General features: G+C 50.2%; 3 protein-coding genes across 8 annotated transcripts in view; 2 read left to right on the plus strand and 1 right to left on the minus strand.

The window, feature by feature from the left end:
- SYS1 (SYS1 golgi trafficking protein) overlaps positions 1-8,005 on the plus strand; it is a 31,615-nt gene extending 23,610 nt beyond the window's left edge. The window contains exon 4 of the mRNA XM_020911495.2: positions 7,916-8,005. Coding sequence (XP_020767154.1) covers positions 7,916-7,922 — 7 coding nt within the window. The 3' untranslated portion in view covers positions 7,923-8,005. The remainder of the gene's footprint in view (positions 1-7,915) is intronic.
- On the minus strand, positions 402-6,777 carry LOC139036532 (collagen alpha-1(I) chain-like). The gene is made up of 3 exons (XM_070471860.1): positions 6,739-6,777; positions 5,630-6,459; positions 402-3,956 (listed from the first exon to the last, which is right to left on the minus strand). Exons 1-3 carry the CDS (start codon positions 6,775-6,777, stop codon positions 3,944-3,946), a joined length of 882 nt encoding a protein of 293 aa, XP_070327961.1. The 3' UTR covers positions 402-3,943.
- On the plus strand, positions 4,971-10,225 carry DBNDD2 (dysbindin domain containing 2). Of its 6 annotated transcripts, none has more exons than XM_020911487.2 (4): positions 4,971-5,587; positions 7,916-8,062; positions 8,253-8,390; positions 9,472-10,225. In XM_020911487.2, the coding sequence occupies exons 2-4, from the start codon at positions 7,924-7,926 to the stop codon at positions 9,678-9,680; spliced, it is 486 nt and encodes a 161-aa protein (XP_020767146.1). In that variant the 5' UTR covers positions 4,971-5,587; positions 7,916-7,923; the 3' UTR covers positions 9,681-10,225. The 6 variants fall into 6 exon arrangements, with proteins under 6 accessions (XP_020767146.1, XP_020767147.1, XP_020767149.1 ...); XM_020911488.2 differs by lacking the exon at positions 4,971-5,587 and adding an exon at positions 6,101-6,183; XM_020911490.2 differs by lacking the exon at positions 4,971-5,587 and adding an exon at positions 6,894-7,235.
- The last annotated feature ends 1,600 nt before the right edge of the window (positions 10,226-11,825 follow it).

Consider the following 11,825-nt stretch of genomic DNA (forward strand, 5'->3'; position numbering starts at 1 on the left):
ACACTTCAGAGTGCTGTTACAGCTGCACCCTACCCAATACCCAAATCCCCACATGTGTTAATTTAGCAGTTCAAAACAAGAAGTATTTATCATCTCAAAGGTTCTGGCATCAGGAATCCAGGACTGCTCCAGCTGGGTGGTTCTGCCTCAGTCACTGCTGAAGTTGCAGCCGAGCTACTGGCCGAGGCTCCAGTCATCTTAAGGCTCTACTGGGGTCAGTGAGTCAGTTTCCATGATCACTCCTGGATTGCTGGCTGGCCTCTGATCTTCACTGGCTGTTGGCTGGAACTTCAGTTTCTTGCCATGTGGGCCTCTCAATAGGGCTGTTGAAAACATAATAGTTGGCTTCCCCCAGAGTGAGTGATCCAAACAACAGAGAGAATACACACCCATGATGGAAGTTGTGGTCTTTAAAAATTTTTTATGGACATGATGTACCATCTGCCATGTTTTATTGGTCACATAGAATAACTTTGATAGCGTGCAGAAGAAAGCTATACAAAAGTATGAATAAACAGAAGGCAAGGAACATTGGGAGCTTTTTTGGTGGCTGGTTGCAACAGTTCAATTTTATTCAATCAAGATATTTTTCTAATTTCCTTTTGGACTTTATCTTTGACTCGTTAAAGGTTATTTGGAAGTCTTGTGTTCTATTTCAAGTATTGGGGTGTTTCCCAGATCTCTTTCTGTTGTTACTTATATTTTCATTCTTTTATAGTCACAAAATATGTTTTTTATGATTTAAATTTTTAAATTTGTTGAGGTTTGTTTTATGGCCCAGAAGATGATGTATCTTGGTGAATGTTTTTGTGCAGTTGAAAAGAATGTTTACTCTGCTGGTAAAGTGCTATAAAAATGTCAATCAGAACAGCTAGTTAATAGTCTTCCAGATTTCTGTATTCTTACTTTTTCTTTCTGTCTACTTGTTTCATTGATTACTGAGAGAGAAGCTTTGAATCCTCTAACTGTATTATGGATTTTTCTTTCTTATTTTAGGTCTATTTTTAGCTCATGCTTTTGAAGCTCTGTTACTAGATGTACACATACACATTTATGATTGCTAAGTCTTCTTGCTGAAATGAGCAACCTTTTATCATTAGGTAATGTTCCTCTTCATCCTTGGTAACAATCCTTTTGAAGTCTGCTTTTTAAAACTTATTTATTTATTTATTATTTTTGGCTCTGCTGGGTTTTAGTTGCTGCAAGCGGGCTTTCTCTTGTTGCATTGTGCAGGCTTCTCACTGCAGTGGTTTTTCTTGCTTCGGAGCACAGGCTCCAGGTGGGTGGGCTTCAGGAGTTGCAGCACGCGTCTCGGTAGTTGTGGCCCATGGACTTCGGTGCTCGGTAGCATGTGGACTCTTCCCACACCAGGGCTTGGCACTTTAGTGTGCCCTGCATTAGCAGCTGGGTTCTTATCCTCTGCGCCACCAGGGAAGTCCTCTCTACTGGTATTTAATTTTTTTTTTTGATTCTGTGCATTTCTTGGCTCTGTGGTCATTTCATTATTTTGGGAAAATTATTGACCATTATTTCTATTAATAGTGTGTGTGTGTGTGTGTGTGTGTGTGTGTGTGTGTGTGTGATTCAAATTATGCTGGTGTTAGCTTTGAATCTTCCAGGTTTTCAAAATACTTATTTGCCTGCACCAGGTCTTACTTGTGGCACTCAGGATCTTTGATCTTTATTGTGGCATTCAAGATCTTTAGTTGCAGCATTTAAACTCTTAGTTGCAGCAAGTGGGATCTAGTTCCCAGACCAGGGACTGACCCCAGGCCCCCTACATTGGGAGTGCAGAGTCTTAGCCACTGGACCACTGGGAAGTCCCTCTTTTGGGTTTCTTTCGTTTCACTCTTTTCTGTTTCCACTTGGGTAGTCTCTCTTGACCTATCTTAAAGTTTACTGATTCTTTCCTCAGCTGTGTTGAGTTTACTGATAAGGCCTACAAGGGCATTCTTTGTCTCTGTTACCTGTTTTAAAAATTTCTAGAATTTTCCATATGACTCCTTTTTATACTCCTCTTCTCTCTGCTAACAGTCCCCTTCTGTTTTTGTAGGTTGTCCATATTTTCCAACACAGTCTTTCACATCCTGTTATAGTTGTTTTAAATGTTCTGGCAGATAACTCCAGAGAGTTATCTAAGTCTGGAGTCTGGTTCTGTTGATTACTTTGTCTCTTAACAAATAGGGTTTTTGTTTTGTTTTGTTTTTGTTATGTTCCTTTTTATGTGTGTGTTGTAACTTTTTTATTTCTGAACATAATGTGTAGAACAGCAGAGACTGAGCTCAGTATTATTTTTGCTTGGAAATCTGTATATCTCTTCTTCTTAGGCTGTTAGTGTAAAGAATTGAGTCAATCTTGTCAGGAGTTGAACAAAATTTGGTTTTGATTTGTTTTGTTTCTATGATTACTTTTAGTGTCTGTGACTCCCATGGATTCTATCCTCTCATACCTCTCATAGCGTCACCGGGCCTTTAGCAATAAAACTTGTAGTTGAACTCTTCTTACCTGTTTACCTGTTCCCTTTCTCCAACTTCATAGGTGTGCCAGTGCCTATATCCTACTTCTTGGAGGCGACTGCCCTTCTTTGGAATAATTCAGGCTAATCAGTTGCTCGGCAACCTCAGCTCACTGATGGGGTCAACAAAACTAATAATTTTACAAATTACCTAACAATTAAAAAAATTGTTTTTAGTGTGGTAGGATGCTCTTCCCAGCTTTCAGCATCCTAGATGGAAGCCAGAAGTCTAAGCCATCTACTCTCTCACTGCTCCTTTCAACTCCTGCCGTCCACCCTTAGGTCTGCTGCCTAGGCCTTCCTCGTGACTGACACCCTTCCAGCTTCAGTTCAGTTGCTCAGTCGTGTCCAACTCTTTGTGACCCCATGAACCGCACAACGCCAGGCCTCCCTGTCCATCACCAACTCCCAGAGTTTACTCAAACTCATGTCCATTGAGTCAGTGATGCCATCCAACCAACGCATCCTCTGTCGTCCCCTTCTCCTGCCTTCAGTCTTTCCCAGCATCAGGGTCTTTTCAAACGAGTCAGTTCTTCGCATCAGGTGGCCAGAGTATTGGAGTTTCAGCTTCAGCATCAGCCCTTCCAATGAATATTCAGGACTGATTTCCTTTAGGATGGATTGGTTTGATCTCCTTGCAGTCCAAGGGACTCTTAAGAGTCTTCTCCAACATCACAGTTCAAAAGCATCAGTTCTTCAGCGCTCAGCTTTCTTTATTAGTCCAACTCTCACATCCATACATAATTGCTGGAAAAACCATAGCTTTGACTAGTCGGACCTGATTGGACCTTTGTTGGCAAAGGCCCTTCCAGCTTAGCCCCTAAATTATTTCTAACCTGGATGTTTCCCCCACCTCCACCCTTCTATGTGGCAAATACCTGGCAAACAGAAGGGACAGAGAGGTTCCTGATCTGTTACCATGCTGGGGGCACCTCAAAATAATCCATGCATTCCTGTTCTCAAGGATAGGCCTGAAAAGGGGGAACTGAGCTCTTAGCCACTGTACTTTTGACTTGCCCTCATTCCTCTGTGCTCGAAACTGGGACCAAGTATCTACTCCATCCATTAATGAGTGAAACTGACCAAAATATTTCTTGGAAGATGAAAACTGCGACAGGATCAAAGGGGAGCAGACTGCGAGTCGTGGTTTTAAGCACAGGCTGTGGAGCCCTGTGCTGTGCTGAGTCGTGTTCGACCCTTTGCAACCCCGTGTACTGTAGCTCCCCAGACTCCTCTGTCCATGGGATTTCCCAGGCACGGATACTGGAGCAGGTGACCATCTCCTCCATGGGATCTTCCCCCGGGGATTTAGAACTCATGTCTCTTGGGTCTCCTTCACTGCAGACGAATTCTTTACTGCTGAGCCACCCTGGCTTTAAATTCCTGCTCCATCACTCAGTTGGACAAGTCCCTTCACCTTTCTATGTCTCAGTTTCTGTACCTGTAAAATGGAAGTGAAAAACAGCATTTACCTCACAGGATTATTAAGAGGATTAAAAGAGTTAATACATGCAAAGCACTTAGAACAGTGACAGGCACATAATAAGCTCTGTAGAAGATTAGAGCATACTTCCTATAATTTCAGAAATTCGTGGAAGAAAGCAGTTGCCTCCGTTTCTCAGGAGCGATTACAATCAAAACAGCTAATGTTTACTGAGCATCTCCAGAGTGCCGAGCCCTGCACTTAGCATTTTTTATGAATTATCTCACAGGAGGTAGGGATTAATTATTCCTACCTAATAGGCAAAGAAAGCAAGGATCAGAGAAATTGTTTACACAGCTGGCTAGATACCAGAGCTAGGTTTACAACTCAAGAGGGCCTGGTTCCCAGGCCTGTGCTTCTGACTCCTGCACTTCTTGCTGGCCACAAACTAGTTTCCTTGCTTGTAAAATAATGGGAAAGTTGCCTGCTGTATTTATTTCCCAGGATGGTTTGGAGATCTCAGTACAATAGGAGAGGCAGAACTTTAGGTATTTGTACAGAGTTGCTGGTCCCCTGACAGAGAAGCCTGAATGGGTCACAACTCTTCACACCGCCCCCCCACCCCCACCTCTCCGCTCCTGCCTACTGTATGCCCTTCCCCCTCTTCTCCGCCAGTTGAACTCATTTAAGACTCAGCTCAGATACCAGCACCTGCATTTCGTTCTAACGAAGGAGGGATTTAAGCTTAGATATCAGCACCCGGATTTCATTCTCACAAAGGGTGGCGCAGCAGACCTGTGTGTTTCTTAAACGTTTATTTATTTTAAATGGAAGGATAATTGCTTTACGATGTTGTGTTGGCTTCCGCCAAACATCAACATGAATCAGCCATAGGTATACATATGTCCCCTCCCTCTTGACTCCCCGCTCCCTCCCCATTTCACCCCTCTCAGACCTGCGTGTTGAAATGACCATGTGGGTCACTGGTCAGTGCTCTGGACTCTACAGTGATGACTGACTGCTGTGGGGGATGGAGCGTAGCGGACCAGAGCACCAGAAGCGAGGGTTGGTGGTGAAAACGGAGGCGAACGGTGGATTGCCAAGATTATTTGGGAAAGAGAATCGAAGTTAATCGAGATGTTTTAATGTGGGCAGCGAAGGACAGGGAGAAGGCAGGGATGACTCCTAGTTTCTGGCTTGCTCGTGGATGCTTGCTGAATGAAGGATCGAGTAACCCCACGGCAGAAGCATCTCTGACCGACGGCCCCGCACCCCGAACCGGGAGGTTTCTGGATCTACATGCGGGCGCCGGGTGGAAGGGAGGAGGAGAACGAGAATGAACAGAGAGCCTCGGTCCAGGAGGAGCGTCTGGCCCTAGTCTGAGCCGGGAGGCACCGCGAGAGGGGCAAGCCTTTCCCCTCTGGGCCCACGGTTTCCGTCTCACTCCTCCACCCGCGCCGGCCGGGACGTGCAGCGCCCCTCTCGGCACTCCGGAGGACTTGGCTCCCCGCCGGCGTCTGGGGGCGCGGCGCAGTGGCCCACCCCTCCACCCCCGACCCGCCCTGTCCCGGAGCCCACCCCGCCCAGTGCTCTGGAAAGCTGGGCGGCGGCTCTGATCGTCCCGGAGCCAGGAACCGTGGGCTGTGGGGGTGAGTCCCAGGGGCAGGGGGCCCCCGCCGCTGTGCACCTGCCTTGATGGGCGGCCGCGGGTCCCTAGACCCTCTTGCCGCTCGAGCGCCTTCTCGAGGGGTGCGTGCCTCAAAGTGCGGAGCATGGCCGAGGGTGCGGGGAGTCCGGGTGCCGGCGAGCGGAGGTTGCGTCGGGGCCTCCCGGGGGGGTCGGGGAGAGGCGGGGTTCGGGGGTCCGTGTCCCCGCGGGCCGGCGGGGCGCAGCAAGTGTCCGGGAGCGCGCGGAGCCGGGCGGAGCATCCAGGGGGCCCGGCGAGTGGCGGGGCGGAACGCGTGCCTGGAACTTTTTGCCCGCCCTGGAACTGCGAGCGCCCGCGCCCGTGGGGGCTCCCGGCGGCCGCCCGGCACCCGGCAAGGAGCGCGTGTGCCCGCCGCCGCCCCTCCCCCACTTCCGCCCGCCGCCGCTTCCTCGTTCCCGGCTCCTGGGGCCCGTCCGTCCCCGGGGAGACCCGGCGGCGCAGCCCCACCCCGGCCGGCGCGGCCGGCTCCCACGCCCCCGCCGCCGCCGCCGCTCCGGAGCGGACAGCCTGAGTCAGCGGGGGCGCCGGGCGCGGCAGGTAGGGGCTCCGCCGGGCAGGCGCAGGTGCCACGAGAGGCCGGGGGGTCGGGGGGTGGGGAGGCGAGCGTGAGTGCAGCCCCCGGGGGCCCCCCTCCGTCTTCCCCGCTTCCCCCAGGGTCGCGGCGTGTCCCCTTTTAGGGAATTCTTTCGCTCGCTCTGACTCCACTTTGGGTGGGGCAGGACCGAGAGGGAGCTCTCTGCACCACGGGCCGGGCCCCTGGCCGCCTTCGACCCCGCAAATCTTTTCAGCTCCCTCCACTCCTCTCCCCTGCACCTTCAGTTACGTAAACAACCCCCCTTCCCTTCCCCGGCGCTAAGCTCCGCGGCGCCCCGGGGCGGGCAGCCCCCTCCAGTCTCCGGGGATTGAGGGGGCGAGAGGGAAAGAGAGGGGGGCGTCCCGGAGCCCGTGGTCCCCTCCAGTTCCCCAACCCTCTTGCTCGCCCTTCCTTGCCCCCCCCCTCCCCCCCGCCGGAGCAGACAGCCCCAGGGGCCCTGGGTATTTTTAGCGGTGTGACCTGGGCGGCAGCTCTAAGAGCCTTTCCCAGGAATCAGCGTCAGTGTCTCCCTCCTCCGCGGCCAGCTCTGGCCGCATGGTCTCCCTCCACTTCCTTGGCTCTGCCTGGCCCCTCTAGGGGTTTGGATCGCTCGTGGCCCACCCTTAGCGCCCAGTGGACTGGCCAGGATCTCGGATATGCCGAGTCCAGATGAGGCGGGGAAGGCAATCTGCGGAGGATGACGATCTGGTCCTCCAGCTAGATACTGCCTTGCCTCCGGTGATGGGCTCAGGAAGGGATGCGGAGCGAATCGGAGTGAAGGGGGTTCTGGAAAGCTCTCAGCACGGGGGGCTAGAGGGCCTGGGCTGAATCGCACCCTTCCAGTTGCTACTCCCTGACTAGTGGGGAGATCGGCCAGTGAGATGTGTCAGAGGAGAGGAGCTCAAATAAAGAGCTGTGGGAGGCAGAGAAGAGATGATGTCCTCTAAATAGCTCGGGGACCGCAGAAGGTTTTTACACAACACCCTCAGGAGCTGTGCCTTGTGTTTAGAGGCAGGTAGGAGGACGATGCCATTTTCAGATGCGCAGACTGAGGCTAGAAAGATGTCTTTCTTAAGGACAGAGCCAAGTCTAGAAGTCAAGTCTGTGGCTTAAGAGCAGGGTTTGGAGGGGATGCAGGTGATAGATAGTGTGTGTGTGTGTGTGTGTAGAGAGAGAGAGAGAGAGAGTAGGAGGGGGGTGCTTTAGCTTTTGTCTGGGTTTTAAAGGATGGCGGGGGAGGAGGGGAACCGGAGTTGCTGCACTAGAGAAGGGACCTTCCTCTCTCAGATCTCTATTCTGTCCTCTCTCCCCGCCTTCCAAGGAGAGGCTGGGTCCATTAAGTGGAAAAAATGCCTCCCCCATTTGAGCTGAGCCAGCCCCTCCAGCCCCTCTCCGAAGGGCATGATCCTGAGACGTGGCCATTGGCTGTGTTCCCTGAATACAGAGGAGCCTCTCTTGCTGTGCCTGGAACTAACATCCCCTTTGTGGAGCTAGGGTCAGCCCTGCCTCTGCGTGAGACTTGAACTTTGTGGTAGTGGATTTTGTTTCAGGGAAGGGAAAGAGGGAGTGAAGTCCAGGAGTGTCCAGGCTGCAGCCAGAGGCCCCACTGCTGGGATCCTGACTGCAGGGGGGCTCCCCAAGCCCAGGCCCCTACGGAGTCCCCTCTCCGATTCACAGCTCTCCTTGCTATTCTAGGAGCTGACATGGACCCAAATCCGCGGGCAGCCTTGGAGCGCCAGCAGCTCCGGCTTCGGGAGCGGCAGAAATTCTTCGAGGACATTTTACAGCCTGAGACGGAGTTTGTCTTCCCCCTGTCCCACCTGCATCTTGAGTCGCACAGACGTGAGTTCTGAGTCCTGGGAAAAGGGACTGGGGCGGGGCAGGGAGGAAGTCCTATAGTCCTGGACCTTGGTCCCTCCCTGATGGTTTTCTGGGCCATTTAAACATCTATCTCCAGACCTGACCGATGTCTCTGACCATCTGATCAGTGTTGGCCTGGCTCCTCCCAACTTGCCCCCTTCTTGATCTGCAGCCCCCATAGGTAGTATCTCATCCATGGAGGTGAATGTGGACACACTTGAGCAAGTGGAGCTTATCGACTTGGGGGATCAAGATGGAGCAGACGTGTTCTTGCCTTGTGAAGACCCTCCACCAACCCCGCAGACGTCTGGTATGCCCCTCTGCTTTGGGCCCGTGGGCACTGGTTGGTCAGAGCTGGATGTCAAAGCTGGGTGGGGGAGTCTGCACTGAGGGGCTGGGCGTGGGCTCCTCCACCCACGAAGCAGCTGCTTGTCCTGATTTTAGGGAAGCTGACCTTGGGGGAAGCTGGGTTACAGATTCCTAATCCAAACCTCTCAGAAGGCCCAACTGCCTTAGTCTTTGTCAATTTTTTTTATTTGTGAAATCAATGTAATTAGTTAACATAATAAATAATGTAAAAATATGATCTTTAGACAACTGAAGCAGTTTTAGTCATCTTAATATTTATTTAGCACTTTATTAGGTTTCTAATACCGTGCTAACGAATTTTACATGTATTATCTCAATCCTTACTGTGTCCTATTAGGGCTGGTGGGATTATTCCCATCTTATAAAGAAAGCCATTAGAGGGACTTCCCCGGTGATCCAGTGGTTAAGACTCTGTGCGTTCCACCACAGGGGGCATGGATTTGAACCCTGGTTGGGGAACTAAGATCTCACATGTCATACTATATATGTATAATTATATATATATATATATGAAAGAAGTATCTTAGACTCAGAGAAATTGTCATAGAGCCAGAAAGTGGAAAAGCTGCAAAGCCCACATGCTTAACCTGTAAGATATTAGTGGATACTGTCTTACTTAAAAGTGCTGCTATTATTGATGGCATATTATGTGCCAGACATTTTGTGTGTGTGTGTGTGTGTGTGTGCCAGATATTTTATAAACATTCTCACATTTTGTCCTGAGAACCCCTCTGGAATGTTGGCGCCCCCTTTTTTACAGAGGAGGAGCAGAGTCCTTGAGAGGGGAAGTGACTCGCCTAAAGCTTCTCAGTAGCATGGAAGTGAAGTGACGTAGCTAGAACTTGAACTTGCAACTTGATTGATTCGACTCTAGAGCTTAGTGAAGTGAGGGGAACTGGGAGCCAGGAGACTGGCGGGGTGACTGGCCAACTCCCTGGGCCTCAGTGTCTCCCGGCCACATCCTCTCCGAGAGTCCTCTGAACCCCTGTTCGTGGCCATGACCGGCTCTTCTCCCTGGGCAGGGGCGGACGACTGTCCTGAGGAGCCGAGCCTGCCGGTGCCCACGCCAGACAGGACGACGTCTCGTACTTCCTCCTCGTCCTCCGACTCCTCCACCAACCTGCACAGCCCCGATGCCAGTGACGGCGGAGCAGACACGCCCCTGGCACAGTCTGACGAGGAGGAGGATGGAGGCCATGATGGCGGGGCAGAGCCCGGAGCCTGCAGCTAGCAGTGGGCCCCCACCTACAGACTGTGTGAGCTGCCTCGTCTCCACTGGAGGCCCCAGGCCCGGCCAGAGCCCTTCAGAGAAGACCAGACTCTTTACTGCAGTAGGCACCAGGGGGAGGAAAGGAGGGTGGGATGGTGTGCCTTCCTGGGAATTAACCCGCTCCTGCTTTACTGCTAACCTTCCCCTGCTGCATCCTTCCGCTATTCGTTAGAATATTTGGAATTAGCTGGGCATTTGGAATATAGTTTTGAACAAGACAGGCACCCTGCCTTCATGGAGGAGAAAAAAATCAAGAAAATACCATGGTTTAGGCTTACTCCTGAAGTAGGGCCCACGAGTGAGGAGATGGAAGATGAGATAGGATAAGATGCCACTGCTTTTCTTAGCACTCTTCCCTCCTCCAGACTGTCCAAGTCTCCTAAACCAGTGTCTCTAAGTGGACGTGAACTCCTTAACACTCCCAGGGAGATGGTCCTGCAGCCATCCTGCTTCCTTCCATCCTTTTTGGAACAGGGCATGGTGTGAATAATAAACAGATAACAATATACCAACCATTCCATTCATCTTTCACATCGGACAGATATCAAACCCAATATATTTCTTTAGCTCTCTGGTGGTGGTTTAGTTTCTAAGTCTTGTCTGACTCTTTGCGACCCCATGGACTGTAGCCCACCAGGCTCCCCTGTCCATGGGACTTTCCAGGCCAGAATACAGGAGTGGGTTGCCATTCCCTTCTCCAGCGGACCTTCCCGACCCAGGGATTGAACTGGGTCCCCTGCATTGGTGGGCTGATTCTTTACCGACTGAGCCACCAGGGAAGCCCATATTCCCATCATTCACTTGCTCTGTTTATTCTAGAAGGAGTTATTTGGAATTAGCTGGACATTTGGAATACAGTTTCGAACACGATAGGCTTCCTGCTTTTAGGGAGGAGAGAATCAAGAAAATACCACAGTTCTGAGCGTAATGAGTAGCATGATGAGGAACTCTTCTGTTAGCAGAAAAGAGGGGCATCTTAATCTAGCTCATGTGGTCACTGGAGAGCTGGTTTTCAGGCTGGGATCCAAAGGATAAGAAGGAGTTAGCTGGAGGGGGTGTGTGTGGTGCGGGGGGCGCTGTAATCCAGGCAGAAAGAGCAGCTTGGAAGAACTTTAAATGGAGAGAAATAGTCTTGAGGAACTGAAAAACATTCAGCATAGCTGAATTGTTGAATTTGAGTAGGAGATTAGGGAGGATTAAGATCTGACAAAGGTCAGATGAGGAAATACTTTAAAGCCAGTATCAAGTTTCAGTTTAACTGCTAGGAAAATATCAGTGATTTAAGATATAAATTTTGTTTCCTCACATAAAAGAAGTCCAAAGTTCTACGGTTACTGGACACCAACGTCCTTTTCAGCTCTTTTTACTCAGTCATCTAAGGCACATGGCTGGAATTCTCATTGATACCTCATGTCTAGAATGGCTGTTGAGTCCCCAGTCCTTGAAACTGGTGGAAAGCAGGCGAAGAAATTAAGGATGGGCAAAAGAGGCATGGGTCGCTGTCTCTTCCCACGTTGAGAACCTTATTTGGAAGTTCTAAACAGTAGCATCCATTTTCATCTCATTGGCGGAACTTGGTAACATGAGTAATATTTCATTTACAGGTATTTTATAGGGACACAGCATTATCTAGAAGAAAGGAAATCTTGGCCTTTGGAAAGATAATAACCCTTCAAGTTTTAATTACCAGTGTATCTGATTTCTATACTTCCTGTCAAACCTCTCAGAAGCCCCCCTTTAGTAGGGGAGCTGTTAAAATCAGGGTTATGTTACTAAGAAACAAGAGGACAGTTATCATTGGGTAGATAACTAGCAGTTTACACATTACAAATTTGAACTTTACTGGGAGTAATGAAGGATTACAAGTGATTGACATTTCTTGTTAAAATGATAATTCTGGCTGCAGTGTAGAAAACATACTGGAAGAGGGCGTGTTCTGGACAGACAGACATAACAATAATCCATGCAAGAGATAAAGTAAAGTGAAGTCGATCAGTTGTGTCCGACTCTTTTCGACCCCATGGACTGTAGCCTACCAGGCTCCTCTGTCCATGGGATTTTCCAGGCAAGAGTACTGGAGTGGGTTGCCATTTCCTTCTCCAGGGG

This window comes from Odocoileus virginianus, chromosome 9, assembly GCF_023699985.2.
Source record: "Odocoileus virginianus isolate 20LAN1187 ecotype Illinois chromosome 9, Ovbor_1.2, whole genome shotgun sequence".
Classification (NCBI taxonomy): Eukaryota; Metazoa; Chordata; class Mammalia; order Artiodactyla; family Cervidae; genus Odocoileus; species Odocoileus virginianus.

Bases quoted from the DNA above. Each gene is read 5' to 3' on its own strand.
- LOC139036532 (XM_070471860.1), bottom strand. From the start codon at position 6,777: ATGCGGCCAGAGCTGGCCGCGGAGGAGGGAGACACTGAC. The intron at 6,460-6,738 runs GCTGATTCCTGG...ACGTAACTGAAG, and splicing joins CGGAGGAGGGAGACACTGAC to GTGCAGGGGAGAGGAGTGGA.
- DBNDD2 (XM_020911487.2), top strand. From the start codon at position 7,924: ATGGACCCAAATCCGCGGGCAGCCTTGGAGCGCCAGCAGCTCCGGCTT. The intron at 8,063-8,252 runs GTGAGTTCTGAG...CTTGATCTGCAG, and splicing joins GCATCTTGAGTCGCACAGAC to CCCCCATAGGTAGTATCTCA. The intron at 8,391-9,471 runs GTATGCCCCTCT...CTCCCTGGGCAG, and splicing joins ACCAACCCCGCAGACGTCTG to GGGCGGACGACTGTCCTGAG.